This window comes from Zootoca vivipara, chromosome 3 (genome assembly GCF_963506605.1).
Source record: "Zootoca vivipara chromosome 3, rZooViv1.1, whole genome shotgun sequence".
In the NCBI taxonomy this organism is placed as follows: Eukaryota; Metazoa; Chordata; class Lepidosauria; order Squamata; family Lacertidae; genus Zootoca; species Zootoca vivipara.
In genome coordinates, this window is record NC_083278.1 from 4,667,706 (window position 1) to 4,684,075 (window position 16,370).

General features: G+C 46.0%; 1 protein-coding gene across 1 annotated transcript in view; it reads right to left on the reverse strand.

Moving 5' to 3' along the window:
- Nucleotides 1-16,370, reverse strand: part of SETDB2 (SET domain bifurcated histone lysine methyltransferase 2) — a 41,784-nt gene that overhangs the window by 20,153 nt on the left and 5,261 nt on the right. The window contains exons 5-15 of the mRNA XM_060272260.1: nucleotides 15,257-15,814; nucleotides 14,124-14,243; nucleotides 11,889-12,058; nucleotides 10,269-10,479; nucleotides 9,349-9,454; nucleotides 8,473-8,572; nucleotides 7,298-7,620; nucleotides 5,792-5,880; nucleotides 4,120-4,234; nucleotides 3,261-3,394; nucleotides 1,706-1,992 (exon numbers count right to left, since the gene is read on the reverse strand). Of these exons, the coding sequence (XP_060128243.1) occupies nucleotides 1,706-1,992; nucleotides 3,261-3,394; nucleotides 4,120-4,234; nucleotides 5,792-5,880; nucleotides 7,298-7,620; nucleotides 8,473-8,572; nucleotides 9,349-9,454; nucleotides 10,269-10,479; nucleotides 11,889-12,058; nucleotides 14,124-14,243; nucleotides 15,257-15,814 (2,213 nt within the window). The remainder of the gene's footprint in view (nucleotides 1-1,705; nucleotides 1,993-3,260; nucleotides 3,395-4,119; nucleotides 4,235-5,791; nucleotides 5,881-7,297; nucleotides 7,621-8,472; nucleotides 8,573-9,348; nucleotides 9,455-10,268; nucleotides 10,480-11,888; nucleotides 12,059-14,123; nucleotides 14,244-15,256; nucleotides 15,815-16,370) is intronic.

The following is a 16,370-nucleotide window of genomic DNA, read 5'->3' on the forward strand; positions in this document are numbered from 1 at the left end:
ATCTCATTCCTCGCCTTTGTAGCTTAATCAAAGCGCTAGCACTTTTTTGACGTCGTATCCAGATCCTGCAAGGAGGTACAACTCCTTCATCCAAAATGTCTTCGCAATTTCCCTTAAAATTGGAGCACAAGTACATGAAAAGGCTGCTCTGGTGTTTATAATCTCAACCCTGGAAAATGTAATCCGGGGTGGTTAGCCATAAGCCATAAGCAGTGATAATAATAGTAAAAAATCCCTTTCACTCTAACAATTCCGTTAGGCAGTGGCCTCTTTAACGGCTCACTCCTTAGCAGTCCTTATCTCCAATCCTTGTCTAGACGCTGTCATAAGAGGCAGTAGGAGCCATAAAACCGTAAACTCCTAAACTCTTAAAACAAAAACAGTGAAACAGCACCTTAAAAACATTCATAAGCATGTAAAAAAGCCAGGTACGTTACAGAGCAAAAGCCATGGCTGCCCTTCTCTGCGCCATTTTTAACTATCTTTCTAAAAAGCCCCCACAAGATGCTCCACAGTTTCCAATGACTGCTCTTCAGCTGCATATACATGTTTTAACAGCTTTGGAGACAAAACCCCGTCCCACATGTACTATGGGGTCAAGGAGCCATCCTTCAATGCCACTCTTGGGAACTCAACTGTGCAGGTCGGAATGGTGCCACTGGAATACCTGCCTCCAATACAAATCACACACAGCTGATCCAGCAAGATGAGTGAGAGATCAAGAGAAAAAGGTCACCCCCCCCCAAGATAAATCCAAGAATAATTCAGTTTCAGGTCACCCAGCAACACTTGAAATAGGTAGTTTTGCTCTAACCCTCTCCACCCCCCCACTCCCACCCCTGGGTCCAGTGTAGGCTTTTTAAGAAGCAGGCACCCCATGGCCACGTAAGACAGTGAGCCCCAGCCCAATCCTCCACGAGGCAGGCACAACCTGGTGGACCCAGGAGGGCACCCAGAGAGCTCCTGGTCAGAGGGGGAAGGGAGGGTGGAAATGTCCGGGGATGGCTTGAAAGGGAGAAGGCGCTCAGCGCAATGGGGAGAGAGGCATCCCAAACAACGAGGCCTCTACCTTCCACTTCTGCAGCCGCCGCCCCCCAGTTTCCCCTTCTCTTTCTCACAGGCACCGGCTACCCCCTCCCCGCCTTTCTCCCCCTCCTGAGGGGTCCCTGCCCTGACGGAGCAGCCCTTCGGACGGGCAGTGCAGGCGAGAGAACGAGGGCGGCGGAGACGGGGCCGGGCCGCCCTCCTCCCTCGCGCCCCCAGAGGCCTCCTCCTCCTGCCGCCTGAGGGGCAGCCGGAGCCCGCGGAGCAACGCCTCCCCCAGAGGCCCGGGTCCCGGGGAGGCGGCGCGCACAGCTTCGCGCGGGAGGGAGAGGGAGAGGCAGCAGCAGCCGCGCGCCCGGGCCTCCCCTCGCCGGGAGCAAAAGCGCGCGACGAGCCCGGGCCGCCGGAGGGAGCTGGCGGGGCAGCCGAGAAGGCCGAGACCGCCCGAGGAAAGGAGGGGGGCAGCCCGTCCCGCCCCCCCCCGGCACTCACCGTTCTGCAGTGGCCCCAGCGGCGGCTTCCGCAGCGCCTTTTCCGCAAGGCCCGGGTGACGTCACCGGCTGAGGACGTTTCCGCTGCGCGCGCACGGGCGGGGGGGCGAGGCGGGGGGGGGATCCCGCACCGCTCGGGGTGTTTCCCGCCCGCGGAACCCCGAGCCAACGTGGCGAGGCAAACACGCCGAGGTAACCCCGGAGGGAAGATCGCAGCGCGGTGGGCTTGGCACTGTGTGAGCTGCTTCGCGGCCTCAAGCCTTCGCGGGAAGGCGAACAAGCCGAAGAGAGGAGCCGCAAGCCTTTCCGCCGAGACTGCCGGCTCCCCGACACGCCGAGGCCAAGGACGCGAGAGGGGCGCTGCTTCACGGCTGCATGGCGGGCAGTGAAACGCCCGTTCCAGCCCGATTTCAGCCCTTTCCAGCCCAAAGGCTTGAGCCGCGAGTATTGGGGGTGCCTAGAATGGGAGCAGCAGCCAAGAAGGGTTAATTTAACCCAAGTTAGGAAGAACGTCAATGAGTCAACATTGGAGAAGACTACACTTAGTCATAAGTTAGGAAGAATTGTTGCGGAGCTGGAAAACACCCCAGCACATGCGCTTTGCCTAAATTCCCAATTGGCTTCGATTTGCCAGTGGGTTGTAACTACTACAGAGTAACCATAGAATTGGCTAATAGTAGACGCACATGGAGCACAGAAATGTGTAAGAGTACTGTTGAGGTCAGTTCTCTGCTGACTTTCCAGCATACAGTGGTACCTGGCAAAACAATTTTAATTCAATTCGTTTTGCGAAAAATTCGTATTGCGAATTGCGGTTTCCCATAGGAATGCATAGAAACTTAATGCATTCCTATTGGCTCCGGGGGACTAGCGGCAGTAGCGGGGCTTCCTCTAGGAAGGCAGGCAGGCGGCAAGCAGCCCCAGAGCAGCGGGCGCTGCTTGCCGCCTGCCTGCCTTCCCCGAGGAAGCCCCGCTGCCACCACCAGATGGCGGGGAAGGCAGGCAGGCGGCAAGCAGTGCCTGCTGAGCTTCGGCTCCGGGGCTGTTGTCGCCTGCCTGCCTGCCTTCCCCGAGCTTCACTTCGGCTTGCACTGACAACTGTAGCACGGCAAGAAGGCAAAGAAGATCAGCTGTCAGCCTTCTTGCCACACTATAGCTGGTTCCCCTTTGCATTCTGCTGGTCTCCGCCCATTGCTGCTTGCGGAGAGCAGCTGTTCTGCAGCTTCGTCTTGCGAAGCGCGGCCATAGAAGGCAAAGCGCGGCCATAGAAGGCTTCGTCTTGTGAGTTTTTCATTGCGCGATGCATTCGTCTAGCGGGGTACCTCTGTACACTAGTAGTAATAAAGGCCTAACTTCACTGAGTCTCATGATTGGAATGTAGTAACAGAGGGATACAATCTATTTCAGAGAAATAGACAAAACAGAGCCCGGAGCTGCGCGGCCGGGCTGGCGGGCGAGCACAGCGCGGCGGGCGGGGGTGCAGCTCCGCAGTGGGCGGGTGGGCGCAGCTGTGCAGCGACCCCCTGGCGGGCTGGTGCCCTGCGCCACCCACCCTGGCCATAGGGCCGGCCCTGAGAGTGCCTGTCAATTGGATGCACAGCTACTAAGAACACAACACACCTGTTCTGAAACTTCCAAAATGGTTTACCACTTTATTTGGATGACAAGCACAAGGTGATAGTTGTTACTTTGGGGAAATCATGAAGATCTGTAAGAGCATCTCACAGAATGCCTTTTCCCACACAGATTGGCAAATAACGCCATGCTCCGTATTCCTTTATCTCATAAAGTAAGTATTGGTGGATCTTACGCCGATCCTCCTTCAGCAGACACCCTGCAAGGCTGTGCAGCCCAGTGCACTGGTTCAGGAACAGAACTTCAGGAACAGTAACTTGATTTCCAGTTGCTTTTATTATATACAGCAGAGCAAAACCAAAAGCAAAGTATTTACAAGTTACCATACTCATCTAACACACACCAACTATCTCCAGACTCACTCAAAACTCTCAAAACAACCTTGCAGTATCATGCTGCTTATCAGGAAACTTTAATCCAATCACAGCCTGTTGCTAGGCCTCTAGGTTGCTGGGCCAACTTTAGTCACATAGTCCAGCCAATCTGGCTGCTTGCCAGCTTTCTAATCGCTTCTCCAAAGCTGCCTTACTTTCTCAGATTTTAACAGTAAGATGGTCATCTACAAGGTAAAGGTAAAGGCCATCAGGTCCAGTCGTGTCCGACTCTGGGGTTGCGGCACTCATCTCGCTCTATAGGCCGAGGGAGCCGGCGTTTGTCTGCAGACAGCTTCCGGGTCATGTGGCCAGAAAGTTTGAAAGCACGTCAAAGTGCAAGTAGATGAATAGGGACCGCTCCGGCGGGAAGGTAAACGGCGTTTCCGTGCGCTGCTCTGGTTGGCGAGAAGCAGCTTTGTCATGCTGGCCACATGACCTGGAAGCTGTACGCTTTACCTTAAGGTGCTACTGGAAGGAATTTTTTTATTTTGTCCCAAAATATGTTTGGGTTCAAAGTGAGTATTGGGTCTGGAAAACGTTGAAGATACCTCAACTAACAAGACTAAAAAACTCTATAATATTTTTTTCCTGCAGTTATGAGCGCCACACTGACAAGTAGTCTCTGTCTCAGGCATGCTTCCAGCTTCATAGCCATAATCCCATGTGAGTTCTGTTCCAGCCTTTACATGCCTAGGATGCAAACATATCACACAGTGAATAGAACAGCAACCAAAGGCAGTTGAATATTTTATGCTCAACAGCTAAAACAGGGTGTAAAACTACCCACAAGCCCAACTTCACACACACCTATTGCAATGGGATTATTCTGCGGTGAGGGAAAGGCACTCTACATAAGATCAGTCACTTTTACCTCGTGAGCAAAATTTGGGGAGGTAAGAAGTTGACAGTATCATGCAGAGAGGTCTTTTGCCACGAGGGTCCCATACAAATGGGGACCCGGTGGTGTGATGCCTCCTCTCCTTTCCTAAAACCAGCCCACTGTGCCAGCCTTTTCTATGCATAACACAGCCTGACCAAAATGAGGGACGATTAAACCTATGTGCGCTCTTTCTCTGTGGCTTTCCTCAAAGCAAGAGCAGGGAGGGAAGAAAGGTCTGGATTACCAAACAAGGAATAGTGACACCTAAAGGAATTGGGACCTTTTCTTTTGCAGTACCTTCTGACTGAGTCTTGGCTCAGCATGACCAAGAGATGGCAAATTTATCATGTGGGATCTTCCAGATTTGGAGGAGATTTGGGGGCTGAGCAAACCCTACCAAATTTCAAGCTGGGAACTTTCAGCAACACAAAACAGAACAGTGAATATTTAATAAACTAAAGAAGCTGGTCAGAAAACTGTCTAGTGAAGTGTCTTTCAACTGAAAAACGAAGTCAGTAAATTCTTGTGTCCTGAGCTGAAAGCCAAATCATGAACTGTACGGACATTATCTTTTAGCCTCAGTTTGCAGATCTGTCAAACTACAATTCATTTTGCAGGGTTGGGCAACTAGAGATTATAATTTCAACAAAATTTCTTACATTTTCATTTACAAAACATTGGCTACACAAAACAATTATAGTTATCAGCAAGCCAACATTCCCAATATGCAACTGAAGAGATAGTAGGTAATTGAGAAGGGAGAATTTTTAGTTATGTACTTGCAGCCCCTTTAAGCAGGGAAACAAACCAAGAATTAACCATAGCTTCCCATTACAATAGTTTGTTCATATCTGAATTCCGGCTTCTTTGTGAGCCATACCATACTTCCTGATTTGCATGCAGTGGAAAACTATAATTAATTGCAGTTTCTTGGTTTCCTTTTCCTTTTCTACAGGTACACAAAGCTTGTGCAAATCCAGTTATGGCTTAATTATGGCTTGTTTCCTTAACCAGGATGAAGGAAACAAATCATTAATCAGTTTAGTGTACTGAGCTGTTCCTTGAAGTCATGTTAGTTAATCACCCACTTCTGTCATAGTGATGCACGCAGAGATGTGCCATTATGGCTTAAGCAGCAACCGACAATCACACAGACACACATTTTGTCTTTATAAAAAGAACTCCTGCCACAGTATTTTTCTAGCAAAATAAAGTACTGTTTGGATGGCAGCAAAGTGTGTGCTGAAACCTAGGCTGTAAAGATCAACATCAAAGGGGGATGACAACTCCTTCCCCCCCCCCTAGTTGGAAACATTTTTTTTTCTCTTTCAGCGGGATGAAGATGAAAGCAAGAAAATACATCAAACCTGTTTGTGAAGAATGCCACCCACTGGAAATTTCTGTTGTGGGTCTCTACAAATACACTCTGTACAAAGAGATTAGGGGAGCAGCTGTGCTGTAAACAGAACAAACCAAGGAAAGTTAAAATGACAGGTTCTGCTTTTAAGATACTTTCTTGTGTAAATGTTAGTTTAGAAAAACATCTCTAAAGTGCTCTTGTTTTACAGTAAGATCTTCCCTTTGATCCCAAAACAGATACTTAACATCAACAGTACAGGAGGCAGAGCAGAGATCTACTTTTAAACGAGTAATATTTTGTGACAATAATATTGAGATGACTATGCATTGCTTTATTGCCCGTGTTCCTGAAGAATCTTGATCTGACAGCCAAGGGCAATCCTGCTAGAACAACACAGTGTGGGTGCTTGAAAATGGGGGAGAGGGAGAGAGAGAGAGAGGCACCCTTCTGAGTGCCAAACTGCAAAAGCAAAAGGATCACTCTCTCTGGGATGCTAGGCAGTAAAAGGGAAGAACATTGCTCAGGGACCACGACCTCTGGCTCCGTGGAGGGGGCTGCCAGCACAGGACTGGGTTGGAATAGCAGCTGCAGACATGCAGAGCAAATAACAGCTGTGCTAGTAGCCATAAATCCTAGTTAACTGTTGAATGCAGCAAGCCTCCTATGTCCGAGCAAAACAAGCATTTCAAACCTGGAGCCTGGAGAAGAGAAGGTTAAGGGGTGATATGATAGCCATGTTCAAATATATGAAAGGATGTCATATGGAGGAGGGAGAAAGATTGTTTTCTGCTGCTCCAGAGAAGCGGACACGGAGCAATGGATTCAAACTTCAAGAAAGAAGATTCCACCTAAACATTAGGAAGAACTTCCTGACAGTAAGAGCTGTTCGGCAGTGGAATTTGCTACCTAGGAGTGTGGTGGAGTCTCCTTCTTTGGAGGTCTTTAAGCAGAGGCTTGACAGCCATATGTCAAGAATGCTTTGATGGTGTTTCCTGCTTGGCAGGGGGTTGGACTGGATGGCCCTTGTGGTCTCTTCCAACTTTATGATTCTATGATTCTATGAAACTATCTTGCAAGCTAGGCCTTGAGGGTGAAACACCCAGCCACACTCAGTATGAAGGAGGACCTCCGTGAACTGCAGGCAGAAGGCCAGGCATGAGATGCACAGGCCAACTGGAAAACTGACATGGGTGCTGACTGAGGATCTTGGGTGTTAATGTAGGGAAGGGTGGGGAACCTGCTGGACTACAGTTCCCATCATCACCGACCACTGGCCTTGCTGGCGGGAGCTGATGAGAACTGCAGTCCAATAACATCTGGAGGGCCACATATTTCATGCCTCCTCGCCTTGTAGGGAAGCAGTAAGCCAAGGACAAGACAGATACTGGCATGGGGCAGCCCTAATGCCAAAAGCAAAAATGGGGCCTGGGGACCAGATGTGCACTATTTTCAAGGGAGGGAGGTTGTTCATATTCAGAATAGATTTCTGCAACACAATACCACTGTCACTTACATTAAGAAATCTGCCCACATTGCCTTCCTTGGTTGCATCCAGCAAACATGGGATCTCCTTATTCTTTAGGAATGCTTTGCTATCTTCCGTTGCTTGCTTCTCATGAGCAGATTCTCTTCTCCCTCTCTTGAAACTTTTCTTGTGTGTGTCTTGAGTCCAGAATAGGTCCTTCCTTTTCTTTTTAATCTCTCTGTCATCTTGCACAGCTGGCTTACTGCTCAAAGTGGTGATGAAAAGAGGATTCTCTTTAGGGCACTTTAGGGCACTCCCTTCGGACTGTACGGGGCTCACTATTTCACCAAGCTCTTCTTGTAGACTTGATTCTGTCAACACACATTTCAGGACAGGATATCAATAGCGAACATCAAGTTAAACTTGTCCAACAGTTTCAATATCAAACATTCATGCCGTTATTTAAAGTCTCCAGTGTACAATGACAAGTTGCTGTTTGGATGTTGAACTCTCTTTTCCAGTCTCTATAATAAGGATCTTTGTTCTGATTGAAGTTTCAAGTCATGCCAGACTACTGCTCTTTCTTTTCTTTTTTTGACAAGAGTGGATCGGGGGATGCTGTGGACGTAGCATATCTTGATTTCAACAAGGCTTTCAACGAAGTGCCCCACAATATTATTGTGGAGAAGCTGGTAAAATGTGGGTTAGACAATGTTATTGTTACCTAACCCAATCATTCCTCACTGTCCTGGGGAAAAAACTGACGAGTGGGGTGTCTCAGGGTTGTGTTGAACATCTTTTTAAATAACTTTGATAAAAGAATTGAGGGGATACTCATCAAATTTGCAGATGACACAAAATTAGGAGGGGTAGCTAATACCTCAGAAGATAGAATTAGGATTCAAAATTACCTGAACAGATTGGAGAACTAGGCCAAAATGAATTTCAACAGGGACAAATGTAGAAAGCATAGGGACAAATGTAAAGTTCTATACTTACGCAGGAATAACCAGCTGCACAAATATAGGATGGGAGACACCTGGCTTGAGCACAGTACATGTGAAAAAATCTAGAGGTTTTAGTAGACCACATGCTTAACATGAGTCAACAGTGTGATGCAGTAGCAGTAAAAGCTAATGCTATTCCAGGCTGCATCGACAGAAGTACAGGGTCCAAATCAAGGGAAGTCCAAGTGCCACTGCATTCTGCCTGGAGTAACTTACTTTCATCTCCTTTCTTGGCTGCAGCAGTTAGTTTACTTCTTGCTGATTTCTGGCACACAGAACGTCCATCATCATCATCTGAACTGGCATCAGCAATTCCCTCAGAATAAAAATTCATAATCAACTGTTTGCTCTTTGCCCAAAGCCTACACTTCTTTTCTTAACAGATTACCTTGACATGGTGAGGAATAAAATGGCCACTTTCCAGAGCCCAATGCCTTGCACACTGTCATGCAGAATTACCTGAAAATAGGGTCTGGAAATAAAAGGTATTTTATTTACGCTCCAATGTGCGGAAAGTATGTGATAGAAATCACTTTCCCCACTCCTCCTAGCAAGACTTAAACATTCTGTGAATATTCTTTTGCCACCGTGATGTAATCAACTAGTAAGATTTGCTAAGACATCCTCAGAGTAGACTGTAAATTTCAAAGGGTCTACCCTAAGGATGACATAGCTGGATACAATTCACTGTCTACTGTAGTATCTTTCCCATGATCCATAGGAATTTTAGAATAGTATTTTCTGCCCACTGCACTCCCCTTTTCAATGGGCAGACTGAACAAGAAAGCTTTTATCCACTCTCTTTATCACTTCGCCTATGGTGACTTGAGGAGTAGAAGCAGCAGCAGCCGTCGGACGACATAGACTTGGCTACCTGCACCCTGTAATAGGAGTGGGCAGGTCATCCCCTCACTTCTCACAAAACAAGGGTGCACTTGTTTTGTAGAAATACACATTTTACATTGGGGGGGGGAGAGAAGGAAGTAGCAAGCTAGTAACAGATTTTACAAATCATTTTGATATCTGAAAAAAGAATAGACAGAGAAAGCAGGTGAAAACTCATTGAAGACAAAAAAAATGTAGAATTTTTACTAGTTGCTGCCGATGTTTCTGAAGAACAGGTGTTCGAGTTTTCGGTCTTGTGACAGCTTCGTAAGTCTGAGTACTGTTACAGTTGTAGCTTTGACAACACTGAATTCTAAAGAGAAATAGATAAAGGACTTTATGCAACTTGCACAATGAATTATAAAATATTCTTCCTATAAATTTTACCATTTCAAAAGGACAAACAAATTTTCCTAATAAACATATTTATGTACACTTAAAAAAAACAAAAACAAAAAAACCCTTAATATTGGCAAGTGTGTTAACCTTTAGCCTGCTTTAAAACTGTGTGATAGGAAATTGTCTTCAAAGTATAAATGTTCTAATATGCTAGTGTTTCTGTCTTGCAAAACTTCCATATAATAACTTCTGGAATCTCAGATAAATGAGGGAGTTGGGGCATTAGGACCGAGTGTTCAAAATCCTTTGTGGCTTTTAATTCTGAAGATGCAATCATACTGGAAGAAATGCTGAACTGAAGTTGACAAGCTGTCCTCTACTATTTCATTAGATATGTGAAATGTTATTTCTAGCCTGAAAGGTTTCCAACAAAAGACATTTCTAGCCTGAAAGGTTTCCAACAAAAGACATTACCATGCTGCCACTACTATTGTTATTAATATTTTTTGTGCCAGTGGAATTGGGAAGGAACAACACAAAATATAAACGGCTGACCACTGCACTAGCTGGACAAGGCCAGGGTCAATGTCAGCAACTGATAAGGCCAGTCCTTCCTTCCCAAGTGAGGGAGGAGGATGACCAGAAAAAAGGAAGGGAAGCCTGGGGGGAAAAGAATGCCTGAGATATTCACTTGCTGTGTTGCTGAGCTTTCCTTTGATGGAGTTTCCTGGCCATGGAGATCTTGGATAGCACTCACATTGACTCCTAAAATTGTTACTTGAACTTACACACTTTGCTGATCTTCACCTTTTACGGGCAAAGATTTTTGCTTTCTAGTGGTTTGGAGAACTTCAGTCTCTGAATCAGAATAGAGCATATCCAGTTTTATCCTTTTTTTAAATAAAGTGTGGCTTCTGTCACCATTCCCTGTATCTTCCTCTTTAACCTCACCACCTTTATCTTTAGGTTGCCTAGATTCATCTTTGCTCATCAGTTTGCCTAAAGAAAAAAAAGGATATATTCAATATTCTAGTATTTGCAGTGAAAAAGATGGTTATGGGTGCTTGCAGAAGCAATGAATGCATTCAGATCTTCCAAATGTAAGTATTAATCCTAACATTACTGACTCTAAAAGTGAGCTCAGGTGATTAGTTCCAACATAATAGTCCAAATGGGGCTGCTGAGAAACAAGAGAAAAATATCAGTATGTTCAGGGGAACTTCAGGGTCAGCACAACACAGTGTGTGCTCTTGAAAGGTTTATGGCGAAACTCTAATGAAGACTGAGGATGCTCAGCAGTCACAGAATGTGAAAAATGGGCAGAGGAAACCAGGCTGCCGGTGGAGCAGTGTGTTCTGGAGGTCAGCATGGCTGCCTGGGTCCCTGTCCATTTATTCCCTTGAGTACTTGAGTTCCCATGGGTTTGGAAGTGAAACTGGTCCATCCAGTCCATTCAGTGTGGTTTACATCCCATGGTCAGGATAATTGTGGTTGTTTAAATGAATCAAATTGATTTCTCCATATATGGAGGGATCCATGCTGGCTGCAGGCAACACCAGCCTTACATGTTTCTTACAATGGGTATCTGGGATTTGGACTTCCTTTTAAAAAAACTAAGCAGGAGTTGGGGCATGATCTATTCAAGTGTGGGCAAGACACCCACCTGTCTTCTCTCTTGCTGTGAATGCCAGAGGTGCTGGGCCATTATGCAGACTGAGAAGACTTCGTGCATCTCATGTAGGTCTATCCAGTCCTCCCTTTGGACCTCGTGTTTGGTTGTTTGAACTTGGAAGAGGGCCAGCACATAGTTAAAACTACAGAGTTAGTTCCCACAAGAGGTAGGGATGCCCACCCAAGAAGAGGGATGGGTTCTGCCATGTTTACTGTACATATGTATAAGCTCATAACACTTGGAACCTATTTTTACCATCCATTTCCTTTTTGGATACTCAATATTCCAGTTACTGCCTCTCAAGTGTCTAATGTTAACTGTGAATTTTATACCAAGTTATATCAAGTTACAGGTAGGTAGCCGTGTTGGTCTGGGTCGAAGTAAAATAAAAAAATTCCTTCAGTAGCACCTTAAAGACCAACTAAGTTTTTATTTTGGTATGAGCTTTCGTGTGCATGCACACTTCTTCAGATACAAGTTATATCAAGTTTGCTTTGAACTATTTGAAGGACAGTTGTTCCCCCCTCCAAGGTGACTTTTGGGTGGGATTTGTATTTTGGTGACTATTTTAGTATGTTGAAAAGGAAAATGCAATGAATGTAAGTAAGACTATAGTTTATATAACTAAAGGAAATGGAAGAAGATATTTGCATATGCATATCTATTTGTGAAAAAGCAAGTAAAAAATAAAAATAAAGTATGAATTTCCATCCCTTCCTGGACTACATTAAATTACCTGCGTATGTACAAACAAAAGTTCCTTTGTCAATGTCATCAAGGCAACGGACTCCCCAGCCCTTCTTTTCAGTTTTGAAGACCTGCAGCCGAACCTGAAGACCGTGCTGCACTAATCTGTTCTGGCACATCATCTTGTCACAGCTGCATAACACGCTGCATTCATAAATTCTGCCACAAAAAGAAAACAGCAGCATTACAGGTTGAATATTTCAGAGAGTGAACAACATTCAGGACAAAAGAGGATCCTCTTGGAGCTCCAGCACTTTGCTCAGGAGCTGCTGCATGTTTTGATGAGGAAGCTGAAGCAGCAATAGGCACTGCTGGCATAACTGCTAGCACCTACAAGACTTGGAACACCTACAGAAGGAAATGCAAGCCTCACTGCAAGAGATCCACATTGCTATAGGAATCAGCAAATTTACGAATAGTATGAGGCTGAGTTACGCTTAATTAGTGCAAGGAAATGAGAAAGCAAGAGGAGTAGCAATCTATATAAATAAAAATGTAAATGTCTGTTTGGACATGGCCAAAAATCTTCGAAAGTGCTTGACTGATTGCGTTGAAATTTTGACACAATGTTGCATGCGAATATGCGAGTGTTTGTGTATACTTGGATTATATAGATGTCACACCTGTGACAGGTAAGAACATGCTTTTGTGCAAAACAGTGCCATCTGTTGGACATCAAAGCAACACACACTATAGTACATTCTTGACTCCCAGGACGCCGTGGGGAAGGCGGTGGTGTCCTTCTGACGCGAGCGTGCAGAGGGTACTGGGAGTAAAGAGGCATGTTTTCCAACTCAGTATGTTATGCTGTAGATTGGATAATATGTTTGGGGGGAGACTGTTGGGTGCAAGGCTCTATTTTGAAGCAGCAGGTTTCTCTGACTTTATTCAGTTCGGGGGGAAACATGGGAGACGTTCTCAGTTTGATGCTGGGAAAAGCTAAACAAAAGAAAGGTGAAGACGATTAAATCTGGGATGGCGGGATCGGGATCCTGTCCCTCCGCCACCGGCGCCTCAGCTCTCCCTGCCGCCCTCGACATGTCCGCCTTCCCCAAGGAGCTGCAGCTGGACCGCCTGCCCCCTCTCCCCCGGAATCTGCCAGGGGAACCAGGCAGACCCTCCCCAACATGTCCATACGGGATGCGAGGGGGAGAGAGGGGTCGGGGTGGAGGTGGACGTCACGCAGGGGGAATATGACGTCACACACCGGGGGCTACAGAGGGAGGGGTGTTGGTACATCATGTGTCTGTCCTGGGAAATCGGGCCCCTGACGGAGCCTAGGGCTTGCTGATCAGGTCAGTGGTTCGAATCCCCGCAACGGGGTGAGCTCCCGTTGCTTGGTCCCTGTTGGTACCTAACACAACATTTCAAATACTTCAAAAAGATAAAGCAGTATTATTAACTTAAAGTACTCATCTTGCAATAACATATAAACTTTTATCTCAGCTTACTAAAAGTTGAACATCAATGCAGGTTAGAATATCATACTATTTGACCCCAATTAAGAGTCAAATGCAGGAAATTACTTGCCTGGCATCTAAACGTTGATACTGATGGTGCTAGGCCAATGTATCTTGCAATAAATTTATAATATAAATAAAAGAAGTGCTAGCACAGGGGTCCCCAGACTTACCCGGCTGCGGGCCGGAGGGCGGGGGAGTGCGCGCCCGTGCGCATGCGCACACGCACACGGTCGGAAAAAAAATCGCTGAAAATCGCTTGTGCGCATGCGTATGGGCCTCCCCCGACCTGGAAGTGCACCGGAAATGACCTCTTCTGGGTCGGGAGAGGCCCATACGCATGCGCACAAAGGATTTTCAGCGATTTTTTTTCGAATTTTGAAGATCGCCGCCGCGCGCCGTAAGAGCAGGCGGCAGCAGCAGTCGCCGCGGGCCGGATTGGGAGGCCAATTGGGCCGCATCCGGCCCGGGGGCCGTAGTCTGGGGACCCCTGTGCTAGCACATGAGAAATACAATTTCCATCATATTTGTTGCCCAATATTATCTAGGATCCAGGATACCTTTTTAAAAAAGTTTTTTTCTTCCTGGGGCAAATTCAATGCTACAGTTTCCTTCTGTTAAGCTGAAAGCTGCCACTTAAAATAGAACAGCAAAGCAATGGGGTTCCCACCTTCTACATGACCAAAACAAGACACCTTGAATCAAGGACACAATGGAACCACCATGTCTGGCCTTCAGGTAAAAATAAACTTGGGGTTGCATACCCACTGGGCACAGGTCCATCGAGTCTTTTATAATTATATCCATTAGATGCTTCTTCTCCTGAAGACACAGAAGCTTCATGGCAGTTTCTTTCAGTAAGAAGCAGACATGCACATTTTGTCCTAGAAAGCACACAGTAGATCTAGTGCAAATAAGGATATGAAATAAAGCAATATAGCCCCTTTACTCTCTGGACATGGGTTTAATCATTAAATTTTCAAAGGAGCTGATAGGTAGCACAGCAAGCCAATAGCTGTCTCAAGAAAGACAGCTTAGCCAGCAAGTTAAATATTACGGTCCTTTCCATGTAACAGAGCTGCTTATTTAAAACTTTTTATCTTCTCTCCATGATTAAAAAGACTTTTCAGTAAACAGTTTTGAAAAGTACACTAGTGTACCCCACTGTCAGGCTTCAAGGTATCCAATTCCTCCCCCGGTGGCAGCCAAAACGCAGATAAACAAGAAGAGTTCTTGCCACATAATTTATTCAGTATTCAGAGAGAGAAAGAGAGACAAAGGAATGCAGTCTCTATTAAATAATGACATTGCTCAGAGTAAAGTCCAACCCCCTCCCGTCTCTCCTATTCTACGTCATCGCTGCACCAGCTAATCTGAGCTTTCTGCCTCTGAGCTTTCTGCCCTACTACTCAATGCCCGCCTGGACCTGGGAGACGGGGGATCAGGAATGCTTTCCAAGGACATGGAGTCTGCCAGCTGTCTCTTCCCCAGTGCTTCTTCCTGTTGTTCCTCTCCCAATATTTCCTAGCTTTTCTCCTCTGCAGCCTCTGAACTATGGCCTTCTGCAAACCACTGTTCTAAATCTATACTGTCCTCCTGTTCTTGGGAGAAGGGGGGCAGCTCCCACCACTCCTCCTCAGTCCAGCCCCCGACACCCACTCTTTAAATTAGACCCAGGACAGGGATTGCACTGGTCTAGGCCCTTTTTATGAAAAGCATAAGAAGAGAATACAGTGTCCATGCTTGAACTCTGATTATTTGTAGAAATCCGTAAGTCCTCACCTTTGGTAATGCAGTTTAAAGCTGCTAACTCTTTGCAAATCTGTAGATTAAATGCTGCACACCACTCTGCCTCAATATACATGTAAATATGTCCAAGGGTATTTGCAATACATACCTGTCTGTGCAGCCATCTGTGCAACTGCAAGAGTCCAAAAACAGGCTGGAGAAATTGTTCAAGAAGTATCCATGAGGCCATGAGACCTTCCGATATTTAAAGGAAGGGAGTCGATCGTGGTCTAGGTCATTACAGAAAGAAACTGGTATTGTCTCTGCCCCGTTGCTGATATCAAAATCAAACACAAAGGGCTGGCAACTAGGATGGTTTCTAAACACCTGTACATAGGTATTGAAAGAAAAGTGATCTAAATATAAGTAAGTGCACTCTGTCTGAAACAAATAATTCTGAACATCTTGAAAATTTCTCAGACTCCTTCCACAGGGAGCTTTGTATATCACATTGTGTGACTTGGACACAGAATCTGGTTTGGCATGCCATCTTTGGAAGCGACACAGCATTGGCCGATTAAGAGGGTTTTCATCCTTGTATGAATTCCATGGCCTTTTGGCAAGACATTCTTTAGAGCAGACATGATCCTCATAGGGGAATTTTGAAGACACTTCTGCAAGTTCGCCTTTACTCCTTGAATGTATCGCCTCCTTTATCTCCATTCTTCTGTTTACAAGCACACATGCAAGTGTTGAAGAAAAATATGTCAGACAATCAGTAAGTTAGTTAAGATTTTGTTCAGATACAAATGTTGATTGGATTCACTCATTTCGATGCGCATGTTTGGTATCAGCCACACAACAAGCCACAAAAGTGAGCATTTTGATCAAATTTGCATTCTGCATCTATCTTATTAATAATGGTCATAGGAGAACATGTGTGGCAATTGCCGACATCAGTTATGAATGTTTTTCATTTGGTATCCAGAAACCTCTGCTAAAGGAACTCCGGGGTGGGGGTGGAGGAAGAAGGGTTTAATCCAGCATGCCCCAAGCACTAGATTCTGACTTTGTCCACCTGAGCCAAATTCACTTTCTGGTGGGGAGGAGAGAAAGGGATCCCTAGAGGCCTCTGTGTCACCTTTAGCCTACAGAATGAGGATTGGGTCCTTTCCTCCTCCTAAGCAGAGCTGCTCAGATCCTGAAGGGAGGTTAGACAGGAAGACTGGTTTAGAAAACGAGGCAGAATTAGGGAGGAGGGAGCCCAGAAGCGGAAGGCCATC